We start from the raw sequence: 26,072 nt of genomic DNA on the forward strand, positions 1-26,072 counted from the left end.
ATCCAGCTTCCCCTTAAATGCATCTATGCTATTCACCTCAACTATTTCTTGTGGTAGCTAATTCCACATTCTAACCGTTCTCTGCATAAAGACGTTTCTCCTGAATTCCCTATTAGATTTATTAGTGACTATCTTATATTTATGGTCCCTAGTTTTGGTCTCTCCCACAAGTGGAAACGTCTTCTCTACATCTACTCTATCAAACCCTTTCATAATTATAAAGGCCTCTATCAGGTGGAATAAAGCAGCTTACATTTTGGATCAAACTTCACTTCACTTAGTTTTAACTCGGTCCACCTTTGAACAGATTGAAGGAGTACACGTGCATGAGACACCAAGACCCAGTCCAGATCATGAGGGAGTTCCTCACATTCCTGGGTACCCCTACCACACAAGTAGAAAAGTGTCAATTTCTGTAAAACTGAGCTCAGACTGCTTAAGGGAGCGACTGAATCTGAGGAGGTGCCTGAGGCCTGCATTTGTAATACTGCCTATTCATTCCACCTTTCTAATATGCTAATTGGCGTATGAATCTTCTGTATCACATCCCTGTACCGTTGAGATTGGCAAGTTTCTGATATGCTTGTTCTGTCCATCTTAGTGGAGTGTTATCCTCAGGAACAGTCAAAGAAACGGTCATACAGTCCATTGAAACTCATCCCTCCAGTACCCCAACTCTCCCATTGTAGCACCCAGCTGCATTTTGAACTCCCACAGTTGCTGATTAAATCAAAGAACACAGAAACACAATGGCAAAAAAAAATACTTTTTAAGAAAATCATTTGGCAGCTTTCTCAATATCTCACGGGTGCCAACCCTGTAGAGTACTTGAAAATTCAGCATGTACCATTTTATCACAGATACAAGATATCCCATGGACATGTAGTGAAGAATTTCCTTGCAACCCTGTCTCTTCTAGTCACTAGATGATGTATCCCTGTGACCACTTCAATCACAATATGGTTACAGCACCCCTTCTTATCACCTGAAGTAAATTCACCATAGAGCAGTTTTCAGACAAAAAAAAATGGTACAATCAGCTTTCTCGCACACTGGGGTCACTGGAATTGAAGGGAGAGGAGAACCTGTGCATGTGGCTTAAAAACTGAAAATGCTGGAAATACTCAGCAGGTCAGGCAGCATCTCTGTTTCTCTCTCCACAGGTGCTGGTTGACCCACTGAGTAGTTCCAGCATCTTCTGTTTTTATTTCAGACATCCAGCATCCATAGTATTTTGCTTTTGATTTTGTGCATTGGGCTCATGAGGAGTCAATAATTTATGTTATCAGACTTACAATAAATAACTGAAGACAATCACAAGTATCCCATTTAGTTTGGTTGATACAAAATATACCAGTCATATACCAAACAATTAAGTAAATGTTTATTTATATTAAAAATGAAGGTGACATTTGATGCCATGAGAGCAATCATTCAGAAACGAAATTGTTGGAAGCTCAATCTCTCTCTGTACTTTTTAAAAATGTGTTCATGGGATGTGGGCGTCGCTGGCAAGGCCGGCATTTATTGCCCATCCCTAATTGCCCTTGAGAAGGTGGTGGTGATCCGCCGTCTTGAACCGCTGCAGTCCGTGTGGTGAAGGTTCTCCCATAGATGGATCAGAAGTGTGGGTAATTTGGATGCCCCCTCCCCACAACCCTCCCTTTGCTACCCTTCCCCAACACCACTCTCCACCCCTACCCTCCCGACACCATCTTCCCCAACCCTCCCTATACCATCTTCCCCAACCCTCCCTATACCACACTTCCCCAACCCTCCCTATACCATCATCCCCAACCCTCCCTATACCATCTTCCCCAACCCTCCCTACGCCATCTTCCCCAACCCTCCCTACGCCATCTTCCCCAACCCTCCCTACGCCATCTTCCCCAACCCTCCCTACGCCATCTTCCCCAACCCTCCCTACGCCATCATCCCCAACCCTCCCTACGCCATCTTCCCCAACCCTCCCGATACCATCTTCCCCAACCCTCCCTACGCCATCTTCCCCAACCCTCCCTACGCCATCTTCCCCAACCCTCCCGATACCATCTTCCCCAACCCTCCCTACACCATCTTCCCCAACCCTCCCTACACCATCTTCCCCAACCCTCCCGATACCATCTTCCCCAACCCTCCCTACACCATCTTCCCCAACCCTCCCGATACCATCTTCCCCAACCCTCCCTACGCCATCTTCCCCAACCCTCCCTACACCATCTTCCCCAACCCTCCCTACACCATCTTCCCCAACCCTCCCTACACCATCTTCCCCAACCCTCCCTACACCATCTTCCCCAACCCTCCCGATACCATCTTCCCCAACCCTCCCTACACCATCTTCCCCAACCCTCCCGATACCATCTTCCCCAACCCTCCCTACGCCATCTTCCCCAACCCTCCCTATACCATCTTCCCCAACCCTCCCTACACCATCTTCCCCAACCCTCCCTACGCCATCTTCCCCAACCCTCCCTATACCATCTTCCCCAACCCTCCCTACACCATCTTCCCCAACCCTCCCTACGCCATCTTCCCCAACCCTCCCTACGCCATCTTCCCCAACCCTCCCTACGCCATCTTCCCCAACCCTCCCTACGCCATCTTCCCCAACCCTCCCTACGCCATCTTCCCCAACCCTCCCTACGCCATCTTCCCCCAACCCTCCCTACGCCATCTTCCCCCAACCCTCCCTACGCCATCTTCCCCCACCCTCCCTACGCCATCTTCCCCAACCCTCCCTACGCCATCTTCCCCCAACCCTCCCTACGCCATCTTCCCCAACCCTCCCTACGCCATCTTCCCCCAACCCTCCCTATATCACACTTCCCCAACCCTCTCTAAGCCCCCTTCCCTATGCCACACTACCAACCCCCACCCCACCTGCTCTCCCTCCTTCTGCCCACTTTCCCTATGCAGGGAGAGCCATTGACCAGACTTGAGGCTGACTTGCCTTCACTCACCTCTCCTGGCAACCCTCTCCTCACGTGGGAAGCCTTTAACCCAATGACGTCACCAGCCCACCCCACCGCCGGGCTCACATTTATCCCGCCCGGTGATTGGCCGCGCTCCCGGGCCCGCTCCCCAATCGGAGTGCGTGTTGCTGGGGTGTCCACGGACGGCGCGGTTCGCGGGAAAAAGTCCCTTTCTATTATTATTTTCTTGTTTGATGCACCGGAGCGGCTTGAGGCCGAGGCCGAGGCCCAGCCCCCCACTCCTCTCCTCCGGCAAACCCAGCACCGGGGCCACCTCACTCCCCAATCCCCAGCGGCCTCTGTTATTAACCGGATCGTCGTTATCCCCCCCCACACACCGCCGCCCCCCCCCCCCACCCCGGGATCGGCTGCTCGAGCTCCGACCTGGCGGTTTTGTACCGGTTCCAACGGCGCCGCGTTCCATTTGTCCTTTTAAAATTTCGTATTTCTTCCAACCGTTCGAGATGAGTTTTTTTAACCTCGACCGTTTCCGCTATGAGAAGAAAAGCGGCGGCCCGGAGGAGGAGGAGGAGGAGGAGGAAGAAGAAGATCAGCACCGACGACGCATCATCAGAGGCAGAGCTGGAACTCTTCCAGAGCCGGGGGTGGAGGATGGGGAAACAGCGGCAGGTGAGAAGCGGCACCCCCCCATATATATATATATCTCCCACAGGCTCCCATCACACATGTTCCCTGCCCCCCCCCCCCCATATATTATGCCACAGGCTCCCATCACCTATGTTCCCCCCAATATATATCATGATGTGGAGATGCCGGTGATGGACTGGGGTTGACAATTGTAAACAATTTTACAACACCAAGTTATAGTCCAGCAATTTTATTTTAAATTCACAAGCTTTCGGAGGCTACCTCCTTCGTCAGGTGAACGATGTGAAAATATATATATCCTACAGGCTCCCATCACATGTTCCCCCATATATATATATGTATATATATCCCACAGGCTCCCATCACACATGTTCCCTGCCCCCCCCCCATATATTATGCCACAGGCTCCCATCACCTATGTTCCCCCCAATATATATCCTACAGGCTCCCATCACATGTTCCCCCATACATATATATATCTCCCACAGGCTCCCATCACATATGTTGCCCCCATATATATATATATATCCTACAGGCTCCCATCACATATGTTCCCCCATATATATATCCCACAAGCTCCCATCACATATGTTCCCCCATATATATATATCCCACAAGCTCCCATCACATATGTTCCCCCATATATATATATATATATCTCCCACAGGCTCCCATCACACATGTTCCCTGCCCCCCCCCCATATATTATGCCACAGGCTCCCATCACCTATGTTCCCCCCAATATATATCCTACAGGCTCCCATTACATGTTCCCCCATACATATATATATATCTCCCACAGGCTCCCATCACATATGTTGCCCCCATATATATATATATATATATATCCCACAAGCTCCCATCACATATGTTCCCCCATATATATATATATATATCCTACAGGCTCCCATCACATATGTTCCCCCCCATACATATATATATATATATATATATATCCCACAGGCTCCCATCACATATGTTCCCTGCCCCCCCCCATATATTATGCCACAGGCTCCCATCACATATGTTCCCCCCAATATATATCCTACAGGCTCCCATCACATGTTCCCCCATATATATATATATCCCACAGGCTCCCATCACATGTTCCCCATATATATATATCCCACAAGCTCCCATCACATGTCTCCTCCCCCCATATATATCCCACAGGCTCCCATCACATATGTTCCCCCCATATATATCCCACAGGCTCCCATCACATATGTTCCCCCCAATATATATCCTACAGGCTCCCATCACATGTTCCCCCATATATATATATATCCCACAGGCTCCCATCACATGTTCCCCATATATATATATCCCACAAGCTCCCATCACATGTCTCCTCCCCCCATATATTATCCCAGAGGCTCCCATCACATATGTTCCCCCCCCATATATATCCCACAGGCTCCCATCACATATGTTCCCCCCATATATATCCCACAGGCTCCCATCACATATGTTCCCCCCACATATATATATATATATCCCACAGGCTCCCATCACATATGTTCCCCCCCATATATATCCCACAGGCTCCCATCACATATGTTCCCCCCACATATATATATCCCACAGGCTCCCATCACATATGTTCCCCCATATATATATATACCACAAGCTCCCATCACATATGTCCCCCCCATATATTATCCCACAAGCTCCCATCTCACATGTCCCCCCCCCTCCATATATTATCCCACAAGCTCCCATCACATATGTTCCCCCCCACCCCATAGATCGTGCCCCAAATCAGTGTTGTCCAGTTTAACACCAGGCCTGTTAATTAGGACAGCAACCTGGCCTCACATTACCTGTTACTGGGCACTGTCCAGGGGGGCACACTGTTAACTTCAGCTTGATAGACCAGAAGGTCCCAGATCCGACCCCCTCTTCGGTTCTGAGATGGCTGATCTCAGTCCTGGGATGGGGGTGGCATTATACTCTTACAATTAGGTTAGGAAGGAGGAAAATCAGCCTGTGTTCTCGCTCCTGATTGCAGTCCAGCCACGGCTGCTGGAAAGCCTGGTGGGGGGTATGGTCGTTGGTTGAGGAGGGATTTGGTCCTGGCTGTGGTATAAACAAGCTGCCAACGCTCGCCGCCTGTGTCCATACATGAAAAATGGCCACTTGGGTCAGGGTATTGGTGGGCTGCTCTCACCCATCGCACTGTACCTCAGCAAGAGTCAGTGTTGTAAGTAGATCAAAGAGAAGCAATTTTTATGGGTGGGGGGGGAAAGAGTAGACACTTCATTTTGAATTTTGGCGTTTTCTATTCTAGAGGGCCGTGGATGCTCAGCTGTTGTGTATGTTCAATACTGAGAGCAATAGATTTTTGGACTAAGGGAATCAAGGGATATGGGGATAGGGTGGGAAAGTGGAGTTGAGGTTGAAGATCAGGCATGATCTTATTGAATGGCAGAGCAGGCTTGAGGGGCCTATGGCCTTCTGTTTCTTATGTTATGTTTTTTTCTTCTTTTTACAAAACACAACTTGCATTGAATTACATTCTCGTGCCTCTTGAGAGGGATTGTGAATATCGAGGCAGCATTCCTTCAAATGAGGTTTGTGATCACGGTGAGAGACTGATACCCCATTAAACAGAAGGAATTCAATTTATTTTTTAACAGTGCGAGCATCAAAATATGGTGCATTTTTAAAACAACTCTTGACGAATCTGCACGAGTTGTACATTATATCGAGGTGAAAATAATCCATAGCGCTCGTAGATCCTCAAACTAGATGATGTTTCTCAGGCATCTTTTCAGTGCCGTGCTGTAACATTTGTTGAGTATGAATTCATTTCCCCCCTCTTCCTTGCACCCCCTCAACCTTGACTGCCATCGTTTGCAATCTGGATATAGGGAAGCTATTAGCCAGTGTGAATTTGGAATGTACTGTTCCTCCTTCAATTACCCTGTCACACATACTGAGCTAGCTTACTACACATGTTTGTTCTCTGATAATTTCACCTACTGTAACATTCAATGGATGGCTAAAAAGCAGAATTTTATGATTTGCTAAACTAAATGAGTGTTTGACTGCAAGGGTGACTTTTGTAGTGGAATTACCTGTACAAAGATCACTTTTAAGATGCTTTATACCTAATTTATAGTACTGAGCTGCCTTTTAAAGTAGTTCTGTGAACCTGTGGTTTTGGCGATTTGCTACTATAACCCCACAATGTGTGGTTTCACCTGTCCGGGAGAAAGTGAGGTAGCCAAAAAAAAAAGCCTGTTACTACCTTGACTTCCTCATGCCCTCATTGCAGGAAGCGTGTGCACACAGCAACAGAAATTATATATGTCAGTAAGTCAAGAAATAAGGAAAAAGTAGAATCTGATGATCTTGGGAAATCTTTTGAGAATCCCCTATGCGTAGTGGTTCAGAGGACAAAGTTCAAAAGCCCAGGCTGTGGAGAGGTGATTGAGGGACTTGGTAGGAATTTTGTTCCTTTGGAAGGACTTAGTGATGCAGTGGCGTTTTGCCTCCAACTAAACTAAATGATACAATTTTAAAGGGGATTCAGGAAGAGAGACGCCTGGGAATTCTCTCACATCTTTGACTGTGGCAGGAGAAGTTGATATGGCTTTTAAAAAAAAAATACAGGACCCTTGGCCTTATAAATAACGGTGCAGAATACCAAAGCTTGGAAGTTGTTTTTTTTATTCGTTCATGGGATGTGGGCGTCGCTGGCAAGGCCGGGATTTATTGCCCATCCCTAATTGCCCTTGAGAAGGTGGTGGTGAGCCGCCTCCTTGAACCGCTGCAGTTCGTGTGGTGAAGGTTCTCCCACAGTGCTGTTAGGAAGGGAGTTCCAGGATTTTGACCCAGCGACGATGAAGGAACGGCGATATATTTCCACGTCAGGATGGTGTGTGACTTGGGGAACGTGCAGGTGGTGTTGTTCCCATGTGCCTGCTGCTCTTGTCCTTCTAGGTGGTAGAGGTCGCGGGTTTGGGAGGTGCTGTCGAAGAAGCCTTGGCGAGTTGCTGCAGTGCATCCTGTGGATGGTGCACACTGCAACCACTGTGCGCCGGTAATGAAGGGACACCATCCAGGACAAAGCGGGCTGCTTTGTCCTGGATGGTGTCGAGCTTCTTGGGTGTTGTTGGAGCTGCACTCATCCAGGCAAGTGGAGAGTATTCCATCACACTCCTGACTTGTGCCTTGTAGATGGTGGAAAGGCTTTGGGGAGTCAGGAGGTGAGTCACTCGCCGCAAAATACCCAGCCTCTGACCTGCTCTTGTCGCCACAGTATTTATATGGCTGGTCCAGTTAAGTTTCTGGTCAATGGTGACCCCCAGGATGTTGATGGTGGGGGATTTGGTGATGGTAATGCCGTTGAATGTCATGGGGAGGTGGTTAGACACTTCCTTGTATAAAGGTAATCCTTTATAAATCACTAGTTAGACCTCAGCCAATTCTGGGCACCACACTTTAGGACGCATGTCAAGGCCTTAGAGAGGATGCAGAGGAGACTTACCAGAATGGTACCAGGAATGAGGGACTTCAGTTGTGGGGAGGGAGTAGAGAAGCTGGGATTGTTCTCGGAGCAGAGAAGGGTGAGAGGATATTTAATAGAGGAACTCAAAATTATGAGGGATTTTTGATAGAGTAAATAAAGAGAAACTGTTTCCAATGGTGCGTAGGTGGGTCGGTAACCAGAGGACGCAGGTTTAAGATAATTGCAAAAAGAACTAGAGGGGAGGTGAGAAATATTTCTATGCAGTGAGTTATCATCTCGAACGCTCTTCCTGAAAGGGCGGTAGAAGCAGATTCAGTAGTAACTTTCAGAAGGTAATTGGGTGTATACTTGTAAAGGAAGAATTTGCAGTGCTATGGGGAAAGAGCGGGGGAGTGGGACTAATTGGGTAGTTCTTTCAAAGAGCCGACCGGGCATGATGGGCTGAATGGCCTGCATCTGTGCTGTAAGATTCTATGAACTCGGGTCCAAGTCCAGTCCAGACTGATGGGATGGAATATCTTCTATTTGCTAGCTGTAATGGTCCTAGGTGAAATGTGTCTGGGCATTTTGAATCCAGCTCCGAATGGGAAATGGCCTACAATGTCAAACTGCTAAGTTGGTATTAAATTGTGAATCTCCCTTGAAGAAGCTTTTGGCTGGTGTTGTGGGAAATTTAAAAATGTCATATTGGTGCAGTACTAGGTGCTTGTAAGAGGTTGTAGCAGAATAGCACATCTAATTGCTATACCTGACCCCAGTGGTTGATTCTGATACTGATGCCTGAGATGGAAAGCAATTCATTCTCCAGTATACATCAGAAATATACATCATCTGAGCATAAACTTTCTTTTTTTTAGTGTTGTGAACTTCTGTAGAGCTATATGGGCTGTGAATACCAAGCTGTAATACCTCAGCCTGATGAAGTTGAAAATAAAAACCTTGACATGTACAGGAACACTCCCTTTCATTCAAAGTACTGTATGCATTGTACTTTAATGATGGGGATTTGCTGTCCAGTAGAAGAGGGCCATTTGTGGCGCTCCATTTCTCTGCATATTGTAAGCCTTTTCAAAACTAAGTTGCTTTCTGAGTGAGTTGCCCTGATTATACCCTACATGCAATTCCAGCAATCAGGATTGGAAACCTAGCTAACTTTCTCCTATCTAAAGGGGCTGCTTGGACCATTTATTCTGTCCATCCAGGAAAAAAAAACAGCGCTCTCATCACCACATCTTGCTGTTTCTTAAATAATTCTTTGTTTTTTGCTTACACTTCTGTACTCAGAAGTCCATTCCCTGGTTGTGCCTTAAGTAAAGAAGAATTTTGCGCTCTTAAGTTTGCCTTCTGCCAATGTGAACTTTTACTTTCTTGTCCTCCTGTAATAGTTTAACTTGGAAGTAATGTTCTGGTTTTGCCTTTTCTATATCATTTTCTAACTTGGTATATTTCTGATGTCAGCTCATAGTCACTTCCCTTTAAAGCTATATAGCTCAGTCCTGTGGCACTGTAGCGAAGTTGTTTGACTCTTCTTCACCTCCAGGGTTTCAATTTCTCCCTTGTGTCTGACCAGAACTGGACACAGTACTCAATTTGTGGGCTAAACAAAGCGCTATGCAGTTTAGTATGGCTTCATTTGATTTGCACTTTATTGTCTTGGCCATTTGGTTCGGCATTTTAATGATTGCTTTTCTGTATTCATAGGAGAGATTAAGTGCTCAATATATTAATACCCCTCTTTTTCAACTCCATTAATGCAGTATATGCTATGTCCCTTTTTCTTCCTACTGGTGGCTCTCCCGTGGTGTTGCAAAGATAAGGTACAAGCTTGAGACACTGAAATAAGTGTTTTGTGGTGATTTTTGTTGATTGGCTCAAATTTCTCTGGAATTAATCAGAAAAGCATGATTATTTGTGTGTGCTATAGATACGTTTAAAGTGCAACTCACACTACAGAAGATTTTTCAATTTACTAGTAGATATCTTGTGGAGCTGTTCACAAGTCAGAAGTGATAAAACAAGGACAGGTGTGTTATACCATGAAATGCACAATATATTCTAAGTTTTATCCCTCACAAAATCTAATTAAGTAAATACAGTCCCAGAGCAATCGGAGCTTAAATTTTGTTTGTTTTTGGGACTTTGCAGATTGAAAAAATGCCTGTACGTTTCAGGTTGCACATCAGAGGCACCCAGCATTATATGACTAGTTCTTTTTTTCTTTGTGATTTCAAGGTTGGACAGACAACAAAATCTGTCATTTATGTGCTGCCTTGAAGGTGAAAACATTTCAAGGTGCTTCACAATAGAGATAGATAAGGGAATGGATGTATTACATAGAATGTACACCACAGAAACAGGCCATTTGGCCCAACTGGTCCATGTTGGTGTTTATGCTCCACTCGTGCCTTCTCCCTCCCTACTTCATCTAACCCTATCAGCATATCCTTCTATTCTTTTCTCCATGTGTTTATCTAGCTTCCCCTTAAATGCATCTATGCTACTTGCCTCAACTACTCCGTACTGTAGAGCCATAGTGATAGAAATTAGGAGCGACTGAGACCTGGATGGAAAAGCTGGGTTTTCAGTAGGTTTTTTCAGGTAGAAAGAGAAGTGGAGAGGCAGCGGGGTTTAGAGAATGAATTCTGGAGAAAAGGGCAAAGATGGTGAAAGCTTCGAACCCAGTGGTAGCATAAAAGGAGAGACGGGTGCACAAAAGGCTGGAGTCAGAGGGCCGAATGGTTCAGTTGGTGGTAAAAGACTGGAGGAGATTGTAGGTATAGGATGGGGAAAGGCTCTGGGGGTTCTGAGGAGGAGGATTTAAATTTAATGCATAGGGGGATGAAGAGTCATTGTGGTGGAGGGGCTGAGTTAAGGCCAGAAGCAGTCAGTGTTGCGGAGATGGAAATAAGTGGCCTTGGATGAGACATGGGGTTTGAAACGTGAATCGAACAAAACACCAAGGTTTCACAAGGTCTGGTTCAGCCTGTGTGTGGGGCTGTGGAAAGGGATGGGGTTTATAGTGGAGGGCTATAATGGCCTTGGACTTCCCAATTTTCCGTTAGAGGAACTGGCGACTGATCCGATCAGGCAGTCTGACTTCTGGGACAATACAGTATTTTCTTTTGATTTGTATGTTGCAGATGATTGGCTTTCTTTCTGTATACTTTTTTTAAAAAGTCTGTGCAGAAAATAAATTTGCTTGTAGACAGGTATGAAGGTAAAGATGTACTGTGTAGATTTTAGGTGTGCAATACTTGTCATTATTAAGTTTCATTTGCCACTGTTCTTCCTGCTTATATTTGATCTTGGTCATTCTGCAAGTCTTTGGCTGCCAGCTGATAATCAGTTCCCCCTCCCCCACAATTTGTGTGTGTCCTGACATTACTGATGTGATGTGTGCACATTTCCAATCCTGATTTTTGCTAAGAAAATAATGGAAAAATTCAGGACTTTCCTCCAAACTCGGGAGGAAATCAGTTTTAACCGATTCACCTCCCAGAAAAAAATTCAGGAATTAATTGGTTAAAAACTGATTTTAAAGCTTAAGGCTTTCCACAATCCACTTGGTATGTCACTTTCTCAACAAAAATGTGTCCAGGAAATTGGCCAAGTAGGATTTTCTTTTAATTTTGTGTTGGCTACTTGTTACTAGGTCGTCATTGTGCAAGTAATTCTCAAGTTTAGTTCTGACCATCAATTCCACTGTTTTACCTGTTATTGATGTGAAACTGATGATTAGGTCTGCTTTCACCTTTTATGAAAATGGGTACTTGGCTAAATACCCAGTGTAAAACCATGGATTGAAGCTAGTTTGTATGGGTCAGCTACTTGCTGGCTAAACTTGAGTCATCAGAGAATTTTTCTCTGGACAGAGGTTGCAGCATGTAATTCTGCCACAGAGGCAAAAACCTGAGTAAGCAGCTCGACAGGCCTTGTAATCATAGAATTGTTACAGCACAGAAAGAGGCCATTCAGCCCATCGAGCCCGTGACTGCTCTTTGAAAGACTAAATGGAATGGGATAAAAGCACATCATGCAGTCGTGGCAAAGTGCTTCAAGGGGTAGTGTTTCTGATCGTCACCTTTGTCCCACCTCCTATGTAATGTTAGCATTTTTCTATTTTTATGAAGAGCTAAACAAATGAGGATGAATGAAAGACTTGTGCATAAATCCAAATAATGTACTATTATAGTCTCCATCACAAATGACTACACATTGAGTAGAATCCAATTGATGATTTTCAGAACCTGCCTCTGTCTGTTCTTTGCCACTTGTTTTCCCTTTTACTGAAGAGCAAGAAAGGGAGACAGAATAGTTGAAGACAACTGAAATTTTCAAATTCCTGTTACTCTGCAGAATTTGTTACTTTAACTTTTTTTTTGGAAATCGAATTGTGAAAACTATTCCTTGAAAGATATTGTTTTCTGACAGCGGGTCACTATAACCTCTGCCAGGGGCTCTGAAAAACTCAGTGGCAAAGAAGGAAAATTCAAAACAACTGTTACTTTCCACCTGCTGGTAAATTAGACTTCGCTATCCAAATCTGAAGCAATTAACTTCTGTGTATTGGTGATCTGAATTTCCTATTTTCTACTTTTCAGATAGATCATTTACTCACTACCTTTTTGTTCTCCAAGGGTTATAAACCCTTGTGATTTGCTTGATGACCAGTTTCAGAATCATGGCAACATGGGGGGTGAAATTGGTCTTTTGACTTCAATGAAGAAAATGGAAGGGCGTAAGTCTGCTGCTGATTCGCTATTGCCTGTTTTGCGCTAATGCCGAAGACCAATTTCACTCCAATAGTCTTCAACTAAGCTTGGCTACGAACTGCTGCCATTAAAGACAGAAGATGTGAAACAGGCTCTTTTAAAGAAAGAATGTTATAGGATATAGGTGTATGAAAGTATATTCGGGTGTATTAGCTGCCAATGGTTACGAGCTACGTTTGCACGGCCGCTGCAAAAGGCGATCATAAATGGACAGATCGGATATAGTCTGTTAATTCAAAATTACTTAATTTGAATTGTGGATAATTACAGATTGTTCTGATGCAAAAAAAAAAGACTATGAATTGTCAGAGTAGACTGTGTAGCAACTTCACAGAAGATGATGAATGTTTGGAGCGGACTGCCCAGGGAAACAATCGCGGCTGATATCAGTAATTTTTAAAGGGAGTTGGGTCAGCATTTTGGTGATAAAATCACTTGAGTGATATGGGTATTGAATTTTCTATTCTGTTTTTGAACTTCAGGGCTGGTTGTATAAGATGAAATGGTCATTTCCACTCCTGTACTTTCCTGTGTTCCTTACTTGTACAGTCCCATATCAAATGCCTTTTGATTATAATTGCCAGTAGTTCAATGAATTTATAGGGTAGTGCATGCAGCAATCAGACTGTTTTAGTCTCCAAGTATTTCACAGTAAACAATTTGAGTGTTTGTAAAAATATCACTCATAAGATGCATATTTTATAAACACATTATGTCTACATGCACAATGTCTCAAGAAAGAATAAGGACGACTGATACTAAAATTGCGTCTAAAATCGCATCCCAGAAACTACTGTTCTAACAAATAGAAATCGGTAAATTTTATTGTTCATTTGAGCACTAATTCATGACAATAGGATAGCTATACATTATTTGTAAGAAACATATCTCAAATAATCCCGTATATGTTTTCATTTGGGAGATATTTGCAGATATCAGGTATTATGTAGTTTTGAATAGAGGCATAAAGCCTGAGAAAGAAACTAAAGTTGAGATTCTTCTCCCCCCCCCCCCCCCCCCCAAATAGGACAGATAATTTGTGCTGCATATGTGCATTCATGGTTGAGGAGGGGGGAGGGGGAAGGGGGAGGGGGAGAGAGGGGGAGGGGGAGGGGGAGGAGATCCTAAAATTGGGTGAAATAAAAATTTAAAAAGCTTTAATCTTATAGGGCCTTTACTCCCCCTTGTAGAGGATAAATAACTGGGTTTTTGGATCTGACCCAGACACATGGAGGCAAAAGAACTATTCGTAGGACACCAGCTAAAATTATTATGGGTGGGATAATTTAACTCCGAGTGCACCTTTGTTTTGGAGGTTGCTGGTGAATTTACTCTTCCACAATGCAGAAAAATGTGCCGATTGTCATGCCGTATCATCTATAAATTAATCTTCAAATCGTTGTTCGACTCCAGTTTTTTTTTACACAAATCAAGTGCTGATATTTTTCAAAGTAGCTCTGATCTCCCAAAGGGGATAGTGAGAGCAGGGAGGCTGAGCAAACAAGATAGCAAACCATTTCAAACTTTAATACCAAAACAAAAAAGAAGTTTAAATGCAGAACAGATATTTAGAAAAAAATGGCAGTGGTAAAATGGAATGAAGACAATAAAGAGATAACAGGAGTTATAAGGTACCACAGAGAACACATGCAACATGTTTAAAGTTCTTAACTTCAGTTTAAAATTTGTTCATGTATTTTGGTATAGGGTAAATGTAGTGGTAACGGTAATTGAGGAGTTTTATTGCCTTGAGCTGCTGATGAACTTGAAAAACTAGTCGAACCAAGGAGACAGAAATTTCCCAATACCTGCCAGCAGTTAGAATCATAGAGCACAGAAGGAGGCCATTCGGCCTTTCTTGCCTGTGCCAGCTCTTTGACACAGCTATCCAATTTACTTCCACACACCAGCCTTTTCCCCATAACCCTGCACGTGAGTCCTCTTCAAGTACATATCCTGTTGCCTTTTGAAAGCTCCTATGGAATTTGATTCCTCCATCCTTTCAGGTAGTGCGTTCCAGATCTTAACAACCTAAAAAAAAATCCTCCTCATTTCCCCTCTAATTCTTTTGCCAATTATTTTAAATATGTGACCTCAGAGTACTGACCCACTTGCCAGAGGAAACAGTTTCTCCCTGCTTGGTCTAACAGAACCTCTCATAATTTTGAATACCTCTATTTGGTCTCCCCTTAACCTTCTTTGCTCAAAGGAGAACAATCCCAGCTTCTCTAGTCCCTCATCACTGGTATCATCCTGGTAAACCTCCTCTGCACCCTCTCCAAGGCCTTGACATCCTTCCTCCAGAGTGGTGCCCAAAATTGTACACAGTACTCCAGCTGAGGCCTAACCAGTGATTTGTAAAGGTTTAGCATGACTTCCTTGTTTTTGTATTCAGTGCCCCTATTTACAAAACCAAGTATCCCATACGCTTCGACAGTTAAAATTACAGATTGAAAGAAATAAACCTTAATTTTACAGTAATTGGGATGTTCTAAAGGATCTATTGATTTTCAAATATTCCCATGTATCTTTATGTTAAATATTGTGTAATTGGTTGCCTCAGAGTATTGTCCATTCTACGGACAATTCATGCAGTTGCTACAGGTTCTCTTCACTGAAGGCTGAACAATTATGGTAATCTAAAATTAATTAAGAAGTGAGTTGTAATGTATTTTGGTTATTTTATATAAGTAGAATTACATTTCCATTTATCAGCACAAAATAACTTAATTAGAACCTTAGTACGTAGCAAATTCAAAATGTCAGCTTGATTCGGTGGTAGCACTCTCACCTCCTGAAGACCTAAAGCCCTACTCCAGGACTAGAATACATAATCTAGACTGATGATTCAGTGCAGAAGTAAGGTGGGTGTAGAAGATTTAATGAGCAGGGGAGGTCCCCTAGTGTCATGGCTGACATTTCCTTCAACCCACACCACCAAAAACAGATTAACTGGTTGGTAATCTCATTGCTGTTTGAGGGACCTTGCTGTGTGAAAATTGGCTGCCACGTTAGTGTGCTCAAAAACAGTGACTACACTTCAAAAGCACTTCATTGGATATGAAGTGCTTTGGGACATCTTGAAGATGTGAAAGATGCTATGTAAATAAAAGTTCTTTGTTACTGAATTGTACAATACATTATTTATTAATGCTTACAAATTGTTATGGCTTCAATGTACACTAATATTAAATATGTTAATTGAACTTTTGTCATTTTAGGATTATTAAACCCATCAGTGTTGATATAGTGGAAACAGCCAGAGTCTAACAGTTGTGAAAATTTTGATTGCAATACTTTGCTGAGGTCTATGGTTACATTTTCTTCCTGGCAGTAATCTGAAGTGGTGTTGGTGCAAGCTGCCCCTTAATATTTGACTGGGAGTAGCAATAAAATGGCCTACAGGTTAATGCTCACCATAGTGGTCACCACTGGGACTTGGCGAAAGGAGTGATTGTTGCTCCTAAAAGGATTGAATTTGCAAATGTAGGTTGACGTTTCAATAAATTTTGTTACAGCAGCCATGCTTATTACTGAGAATAGTTAACCACATAAACTATTATCAATTTTTAAAATACATTTTGAGAAGTGAAAATTTTAATAGAACAGTGCATTGCTTCATGTTGCGAAAAGATTTCAATCCTAACACAGCCTACCATGACTTTCGTTACAATTTTTTAAAACATTTTTTTCCTTTTTACTTAGTGACCACTATACCAGAGACACCAGAAGGAAAGCAGTCGAACCTTTTATCGTATTTCAGAAGAAAAGAAAAGGGAGTCCTCTTTCTAGACTCTGAATCTGAAAATGAAGAACCAAGCAAGACCAGTTTATCATATCCAGCAGTGAATGGAAGGCCAGAGGGATGCATAAAAAAATTGTAAGTAACATTTTTATATACGGTGTCTTCTCACTAATTTACTTGTGTGCCATATTTACCTAGAAATTATAGCTGGTTTATGCTTGATTTTATTAATCTGGGATGAAATTACTGAAAGTTATTTCTCTCCCTTACCATCCTATTTTGAACGCTTTGTCCCCTTGGTTCACGAGTGTTGGCAGTTCTCTGGTTCTTCAACTTTTAATTGTGCGCGTGTGAGCCTTGACAATGAGTGCTGACGAGCACAGAGAAGGGATGTAGGCATCATATCAGACCGATATTATCCGTGCCTGTTGTCCACGCATGCATTTCCAACATCGGTCACTAAATAACACTTAGAAGTGGGGAAACTTGGCTGTTTCCTCTCCCTAGCCCAGGAATACTGAGGCCCAGTATTCCTGGGTTAGGGAGAGATTAGCTAATTTTTGAACAGAATGGGAATTGAACTTCTGACCTTCCTGGTTTGTATTATTTTATTACTTCCTGGTAAGCTTACTGAGTCATCACAGGGCTGTCAGTATTGGGCTTATTGATCAATCTTTAATTAGCTGGGCTTTCCTGAATTAAATTGTGGCTTTTCAATCTGCTTGCCTTGGTACGTCTGTCCATTTGGCTTGATTGTTCTTTTCTGTATGACCATTTAATCAGTGCTTTGCTACAGTTTGTTTCTGCTACATGGGGTGCTAAATTGGGCCGTGTAGCGCCTGTTGTTTCCGCACTACACGACACCTCCGGCATCCAAGTTGGCGTCTTGGATGCGCACGCACATTTCCTGCGTGACGTGTGCCAGGCGCCATCTTGGTATAGGAGTTAGCGCAGATAACAAATGCAGGAATCGTGTAAAGTAGGGAGAAAATAGCTTCAATCAGTGTGCAACGCTGATTTCAAGTGATAAGTCCCAAAATGGTGTCTAACGCTCAACTCAACGCACAGTCTTAACCCCGACCATCTGAACGTGTCTTAGAATGCCTAGAGGAAACCCCCCACCAGTGCTCATTAAAGGGAACATGCAGGATTTACAGGTTAATGGCTGGATTATTGCTTCTGGCTGCCAAGACGTTTGTAGCTGTTTTTGGAGGTCTCCTAGACTTGAATACTATGATGCGGGGACATAGCCTAACATTTAGAGCCAGGACGTGCAGGAATGAAGTTAGGAAATGCTTCTACACGCAAAGGGTGGGAGACGTTTGGAACGCAGTTGATGCTAGCTCAATTGTGAATGTTAAATCTGAGATTGATAGATTGATAGATTTCTGTGAACCAAGGGTATTAAGGGATATGGGGCTAAGACGGGTATATGGAGTTAGGTCACAGGTCCACCATGATCTCGTTGAATGGCGGAACAGGCTCGAGGGGCTAAATGCCATTGCCACTTGCTGCCTCTTGAAATGCGCCACCTTCTCCCGCAAGAAAGCAGGACGTGTGTCTGGGTGATGTGCCTGTCCTGGTTGAATAGCTGCCAGTGTGTGTGGCCTGTGAGTTGTGGGTGGGCGGCTTGAAACAATGGTAATATGTAAGGATGAGAGGAAGCATCTGATTGGAAGAGTTGAGTACTGATGGAAAGAGTTTATTGGTATTGGGGGGGTGTAGTGCATGGTGCAGTTGGTAGGAGATGCCACTTGACAGTTGACCTCACTCACCTTGACCACTCGTGTCAAAGTATTGAACTTCTTCCTGCACGGCATCCATGTTCATGATGCTGTACGCTTGGCATTGATTTTGTCCCCCACTGCCTTTTGAGTATATGTCTGGAGGGCCTCTTGCCCCCACTACGGATATAGGATGCTCTCCTTCTGTCCACCTCTTGCACCAAAGGTCTCTAGTGCATCAGCAGAGAACCTTGGTGCATGCACTCTCGCAGGCCTGGTACCAACTCAGATTGGTGAGGTTTGGCGTGCGGATTGGAAGATGGGATTTAGTCATGCGCAACCTTTATTAAGAACATAAGAACATAAGAAATTGGAGCAGGAGTAGGCCAATCGGCCCCTCGAGCCTGCTCCGCCATTCAATAAGATCATGGCTGATCTGATCCCAACCACAAATCTAAAGAACACAAGAAGTCGGAGCAGGACCCGGCCACATAGCCCCTGGGCCCTCTCCGCCACCCACAGGGCATTGACCGATCCGAACTCAGCTTCATGTCCAATTTCCTGCCCGCTCCCCATAACCCCTAATTCCCTTTACTTCTAGAAAACTGTCTATTTCGGTTTTAAATTTATCTAATGATGTAGCTTCCACAGCTTCCTGGGGCAGCAAATTCCACAGACCTACCACCCTCTGAGTGAAGAAGTTTCTCCTCATCTCAGTTTTGAAAGAGCAGCCCCTTATTCTAAGATTATGCCCCCTAGTTCTAGTTTCACCCATCTTTGGGAACATCCTTACCGCATCCACCCGATCAAGACCCTTCACAATCTTATATGTTTCAATAAGATCGCCTCTCATTCTTCTGAACTCCAATGAGTAGAGTCCCAATCTACTCAACCTCTCCTCATATGCCCGCCCCCTCATCCCCGGGATTAACCGAGTGAACCTTCTTTGTACTGCCTCGAGAGCAAGTATGTCTTTTCTTAAGTATGGAGACCAAAACTGTATGCAGTATTCCAGGTGCGGTCTCACCAATACCTTATATAACTGCAGCAATACCTCCTTGTTTTTATATTCTATCCCCCTAGCAATAAAAGCCAACATTCCGTTGGCTTTCTTGATCACCTGCTGCACCTGCATACCAACTTTTTGATTTTCTTGCACTAGGACCCCCAGATCCCTTTGTACTGCAGTACTTTCCAGTCTCTCGCCATTAAGAAAATAACTTGCTCTCTGATTTTTCCTGCCAAAGTGCATAACCTCACATTTTCCAATATTATATTGCATCTGCCAAATCTCCGCCCACTCACCCAGCCTGTCTATATCCCCTTGCAGGTTTTTTATGTCCTCCTCACTCTCTACTTTCCCTCCCATCTTTGTATCATCTGCAAATTTTGATATGTTGCACTCGGTCCCCTCCTCCAAATCGTTAATATAGATTGTAAAGAGTTGGGGACCCAGCACCGACCCCTGTGGAACACCACTGGTTACTGGTTGCCAGTCCGAAAATGAACCATTTATCCCAACTCTCTGCTTCCTGTTCGATAACCAATCCTCCACCCATGCCAGAATATTACCCCCAATCCCGTGATTTTTTATCTTAAGTAATAATCTTTTATGTGGCACCTTGTCGAATGCCTTCTGGAAGTCTAAATACACTACGTCCACTGGTTCCCCTTTATCCACCCTATACGTTATATCCTCGAAGAACTCAAGCAAATTTGTCAGACATGACTTCCCCTTCATAAAGCCATGCTGACTTTGTCCTATTAAATTATGCTTATCTAAATGTTCCGTTACTGTCTCCTTAATAATAGACTCCAAAATTTTACCCACCACAGATGTTAAGCTAACTGGCCTATAATTTCCAGCCTTCTGCCTACTACCCTTTTTAAATAACGGTGTTACATTAGCAGTTTTCCAATCTGCCGGGACCTCTCCTGAGTCCAGGGAATTTTGGAAAACTATCACCAAAGCATCCACAATCCCTACTGCCACTTCCCTCAAGACCCTAGGATGGAAGCCATCAGGTCCAGGGGATTTATCCGCCTTGAGTCCCATTATTTTACTGAGTACCATCTCTTGAGTGATTTTAATCGTATTTAGCTCCTCCCCCCCGAGAGTCCCCTGTTTGTCCAGTGTTGGGATATTCTTAGTGTCCTCTACTGTAAAGACTGAAACAAAATATTTGTTCAGCATTTTTGCCATCTCCATGTTTCCCACCATTAATTTCCCGGTCTCATCCTCTAAGGGACCTATGTTTGCCTTAGCCACCCTTTTTCTTTTTATATAACTATAGAAACTCTTGCTATCTGTTTTTATATTTTTTGCTAATTTCTTTTCATAATCTAACTTCCCTTTCTTAATCAATCCTTTAGTTACTTTTTGCTGTCTTTTGAAGAATTCCCAATCTTCTATCCTCCCACTAAGTTTGGCTACCTTATATGTCCTTGTTTTTAGTCGGATACTATCCTTGATTTCTTTACTTAGCCACGGGTGGCTGTCATTCCTTTTACACCCTTTTTTCCTCAGTGGAATATATTTATTTTGAAAGTTGTAAAATAACTCCCTAAATGACCACCACTGCTCATGTACCGTCTTACCCTTTAATCTATTTTCCCAGTCCACTTTAATCAATTCCGCTCTCATACCATCATAGTCTCCTTTATTCAAGCTCAGTACGCTTGTTTGAGAATCAACCTTCTCACCCTCTAATTGGATATGGAATTCAACCATGTTGTGGTCGCTCGTTCCAAGGGGATCCTTAACTAGGACATTATTAATTAATCCTGACTCATTACACAGGACCAGGTCCAAGGTTGCCTGCCCCCTTGTAGGATCAGTTACATACTGCTCAAGAAATCCATCCCTGATGCACTCAATGAACTCGTCCTCAAGGCTGCTCTGCCCAATTTGATTTGTCCAGTTAATATGATAATTAAAATCCCCCATAATTATGGCTGTTCCCTTATTACATGCCCCGACTATCTCCTGATTAATACTTCTTCCAGCAGAGTTGCAACTATTAGGAGGCCTATATACTACGCCCACTAATGTTTTTTTTCCCTTATTATTCCTTATCTCCACCCAAACTGTTTCATTATCTTGATGCTTTGTCCCAATATCATTTCTCTGTATTACAGTGATTCCTTCCTTTATTAACATAGCCACCCCACCTCCCCTTCCTTCCTGCCTGTCCTTCCTGATTGTTAAATACCCTGGCATATTTAATTCCCAGTCGTTGTCACCCTGCAGCCATGTTTCTGTAATGGCCACAAGATCATACCCATACGTAGTTATTTGTGCCGTTAACTCGTCCATTTTATTACGAAGGCTACGTGCATTCAGATAAAGAACTTTCAAATCTGTTTTGTGACGCTTAGTTCCTGCTTTTTCCTTTTTTAACACTTTACCTATTACTCCATACCTTCTGTCCCTTCCTGTTACGCTTTCCTCTCTCTCCCTGCTCAGGTTCCCAACCCCCTGCCACTTTAGTTTAAACCCTCCCCAACAGCACTAGCAAACACTCCTCCTAGGACAGCGGTCCCGGCCCTGCCCAGGTGCAGACCGTCCGGTTTGTACTGGTCCCACCTCCCCCAGAACCGTTTCCAGTGTCCCAGGAATTTGAATCCCTCCCCCTTGCACCATTCCTCTAGCCACGTATTCATTTGAAATATCCTCCTATTTCTACTCTGACTAGCACGTGGCACTGGCAGCAATCCTGAGATTACTACCTTTGAGGTCCTATTTTTTAATTTACCTCCTAACTCCCTATATTCTGCTTTTAGGACCTCATCCCCTTTTTTACCTATATCGTTGGTGCCTATGTGCACCACGACAGCTGGCTGTTCGCCCTCCCCCTCCAAAATGTTCTGTAGCCGCTCCGAGACATCCTTGATCCTTGCACCAGGGAGGCAACACACCATCCTGGAGTCTCGGTTGCGGCCGCAGAAACGCCTGTCTATTCCCCTTACAATTGAGTCCCCTATCACTATAGCTCTGCCACTCTTTTTCCTCCCAGCCTGTGCAGCAGAGCTACCCGTGGTGCCAGGAAGTTGGCTGCTGCTGCCTTCCCCTGATAAGTCATCCCCCCCAACAGCATCCAAAGTGGCATATCTGTTTGAGAGGGGGATGGCCACAGGGGACCCCTGCACTACCTGCCTGCATCTCTTACTCTTCCTGGTGGTCACCCATTCACTTCCTGCCTGTATACCCTTTACCTGCGGTGTGACCAACTCGCTAAACGTGCTATCCACGAGTTTCTCTGTTTTAACATAACATCAGTGTGTAAACAAACAGATGGGACCTGCATCTGTGTGTTACGTGTGTGATGTCTGATCTCCATTCGGACTCCGTGCAGACAGTGGACTGTTACTTTCAGCAAATAAGGAATATCCTCCCTTTAAGAGATTGCGCTCCCTCTGGTGGTGGAAAGTGCAAATTGCATTGATTCCATGTGCAAGGCCTGGAAAGGAAGGCTGATTGCAGGTAAGTCCTCAGGTCGGTCAAATTTACATCCTGCCTGCGTAGGTTCTGTTGGGTGTGGGGTACTTGCGCATCGCGCTGCCCCTGCCCCTGCCCCAAACTGACCCTTATCCAATTTTTCCCCCATGGTGTTCTTTCTTTGAAAGATAGAAAATGTTCCTAGTTTTGGAAAGGCCTGCCTGCTCACTCATCTAATCCAAGTACTTCCTGAGGGTAATAAGAGTGAGAGGAAGTGAGTTTAAAGAATGAGTAAGAGTAACAAGTGAGAATTGAAGGACCAAAGCAAGGGGGAGAGAAACAAATGAAAATTTAGACACCACAACAGCCACTCCATTGTAACAGCATAACCTTTCACTGTAACAACACCACAAAAAGCTGCTAGTTTTTTGTGACTGGAGATGATTTATTTATTTATTCATTCATGGGATGTGGGTGTCGCAGACAAGGCCAGCATTTATTGCCCATCCCTAATTATCCTTGAGAAGGTGGTGGTTAGCCACCTTCTTGAACCGCTACAGTCTGTGTGGTGAAGGTTCTCCCACAGTGCTGTTCGGTAGGGAGTTCCAGGATTTTGACCCAGCGACGATGAAGGAACGGTGATATGGTCGGGATATTCCCATGTGCCTGCTGCCCTTGTCCTTCTAGGTGGTAGAGGTCGTGGGTTTGGGAGGGGCTATCGCAGAAGCCTTGGCGAGTTGCTGCAGTTCATCCTGTGGATGATACTGCAGCCACGGTGCGCTGGTGGTGAAGGGAGTGAATGTTTAAGGAGGTGGATGGGGTGCCAATCAAGCGGGCTGCTTTGTCCTGGATGGTGTTGAGCTTGTGTTGTTGGAGCTGTGCTCATCCAGGCAAGTGGAGAGTATTCAATCACACTCCTGACTTGTGCCTTATAGATGGTGGAAAGGCTTTGGGGAGTCAGGAGGTGAGTCACTCACCGTAGAAGACCCAGCCTCTGACCTGCTCTTGTAGCCACTGTATTTATATGGCTGGTCCAGTTACGTTTCTGGTCAATGGTGAACCCCCAGGATGTTGATGGTGGGGGATTCAGCGATGGTAATGCAGTTGAATGTCAGGGGAGGTGGTTAGACTCTCTCTTGTTGGAGATGGTCATTGCCTGGCACTTATCTGGCGTGAATGTTACTTGCCACTTATCAGCCCAAGCCTGGATGTTGTCCAGGGCCTGCTGCATGCGGGCACAGACTGCTTCATTATCTGAGGGATTGCAAATGGAACTGAAGGCTGTGCGATCATCAGCAAATATCCCCATTTCTGACCTTATGATGGAGGGAAGGTCATTGATGAAGCAGCTGAAGATAGTTGGGCCTAGGACACTGCCCTGAGGAACTCCTGCAGCAATGTCCTGGGGCTGAGATGATTGGCTTTCAACAACCACTACCATCTTCCTTTGTGCTAGGTATGACTCCAGCCACTGGAGAGTTTTCCCCTGAATCCTATTGACTTCAATTTTACTAGGGCTCCTTGGTGCCACATTCGGTCAAACGCTGCCTTGATGTCAAGGTCAGTCACTCTCACCTCACCTCTGGAATTCAGCTCTTTTGTTCATATTTGGACCAAGGCTGTAATGAGGTCTGGAGCCGAGTGGTGCTGGTGGAAACCAAACTGAGCATCGGTGAGCAGGTTATTGGTGAGTACATGCTGCTTGATAGCACTGTCGACGACACCTTCCATCACTTTGCTGATGATTGGGAGTAGACTGATGGGGTGGTAATTGGCAGGATTGGATTTGTCTTGCTTTTTGTGGACAGGACATACCTGGGCAATTTTCCACATTGTCGGGTAGATGCCAATGTTGTAGCTATACTGGAACAGTTTGGCTAGAACCGTGGCTAGCTCTGGAACACAAGTTTACATCAGTACAGCCGGGATGTTGTCGGGGCCCGTAGCCTTTGCTGTACCCAGTGCACTCAGCCATTTCTTGATATCACATGGAGTCAATTGAATTGGCTGACGACTGGCTTCTGTGATGGTAGGGATATCGGGAGGAGGCCGAGATGGATCATCCACTCGGCACTTCTGGCTGAAGATGGTTGCAAACGCTTCAGCCTTGTCTTTTGCACTCGTGCTGGACTCTGCCATCATTGAGGATGGGGATGTTCGCAGAGCCTCCTCCTCCCGTTAGTTGTTTAATTGTCCACCACCATTCACGACTGGATGTGGCAGGACTGCAGAGCTTTGATCTGATCGGTTGGTTGTGGAATTGCTTAGCTCTGTCTATAGCATGTAGCTTCTGCTGTTTAGCATGCATGTAGTCCTGTGTTGTAGCTTCACCAGGTTGGCACCTCATTTTTAGGTACGTTTGGTGCTGCTTCTAGCATGCTCTTCTACACTCCTCATTGAACCTGGGTTGATCCCCTGGCTTGTTGGTAATGGTAGAGTGAGGAATATGCCAGATCCATGAGGTTACAGATTATGCTGGAATACAATTCTGCTGCAGCTGATGGCCCACAGTCCCACATGGATGCCCAGTTTTGAGCGGCTAGATCTGTTCTGAATCTATCCCATTTAGCACATTGGTAGTGCCACGTCACACGTTGGATGGTGTCCTCAGTGTGAAGATGGGACTTTGTCTCCACAAGGACTGTGCGGTGGTCACTCCTACCAATACTGTCGTGGACAGATGCATCCGCATCAGGTAGATTGGTGAAGACGAGGTCAAGTAGGTTTTTCCCTCGTGTTGGTTCGCTCACGACCTGCCGGAGGCCCAGTCTGGCAGCTATGTCTTTCAGGACTCGGCCAGCTCGGTCAGTAGTGGTGCGACTGAGCCACTCTTGGTGATGGACATTGAAGTCCCCCACCCAGAGTACATTCTGTGCCCTTGCTACCCTCAGTGCTTCCTCCAAGTGATGCTCAACATGAGTACTGATTTCATCAGCTGAGGGAGGGTGGTAGGTGGTAATCAGCAACATTCCTTGCCCATGTTTGACCTGATACCATGAGATTTCATTGGGTCCGGAGTCAATGTTGAGGAATCCCAGGGCCACTCCCTCCTGACTGTATATCGCTGTCCCGCCACCTCTGGTGGGTCTGTCCTGCTGGTGGGACAGGACATACCCAGGGATGGTAATAGAAGAGTCTAAGACATTGGTTGAAAGGTATGATTGTGAGTGTGGCTGTGTCAGGCTGTTGCTTGACTAGTGCCATAATTGGGAGAGCTGTCCCACAGACAAGTCCCCAGATGTTAGTGAGGAGGACTTTGCAGGGTCGACTGGGCTTGGTTTGTCTTTGTCGTGCCTGTGCCTAGTGGTCCGTCCGGTTTTATTCTTATTATG

At 44.8% G+C, this 26,072-nt stretch overlaps 1 protein-coding gene across 6 annotated transcripts in view; it reads left to right on the top strand.

Moving 5' to 3' along the window:
* Positions 1-3,073: 3,073 nt before the first annotated feature.
* The window catches only part of LOC137330132 (SWI/SNF-related matrix-associated actin-dependent regulator of chromatin subfamily A containing DEAD/H box 1-like), a 95,232-nt gene continuing 72,233 nt past the window's right edge, over positions 3,074-26,072 (top strand). For 2 of the 6 annotated variants that reach the window (XR_010965015.1, XM_067994472.1), the window contains exons 1-2: positions 3,074-3,605; positions 16,539-16,713. Coding sequence is in view for 4 of the 6 variants with exons in the window: in XM_067994472.1 (XP_067850573.1) it covers positions 3,170-3,605; positions 16,539-16,713 (611 nt within the window). In the remaining 2 variants the exon portion in view is untranslated. The remainder of the gene's footprint in view (positions 3,606-16,538; positions 16,714-26,072) is intronic. The other 4 variants (XR_010965011.1, XM_067994470.1, XM_067994471.1 and 1 more) reach the window with 3 other exon arrangements.

The sequence above is a fragment of the Heptranchias perlo genome, chromosome 1 (genome assembly GCF_035084215.1).
Source record: "Heptranchias perlo isolate sHepPer1 chromosome 1, sHepPer1.hap1, whole genome shotgun sequence".
NCBI lineage: Eukaryota > Metazoa > Chordata > Chondrichthyes > Hexanchiformes > Hexanchidae > Heptranchias > Heptranchias perlo.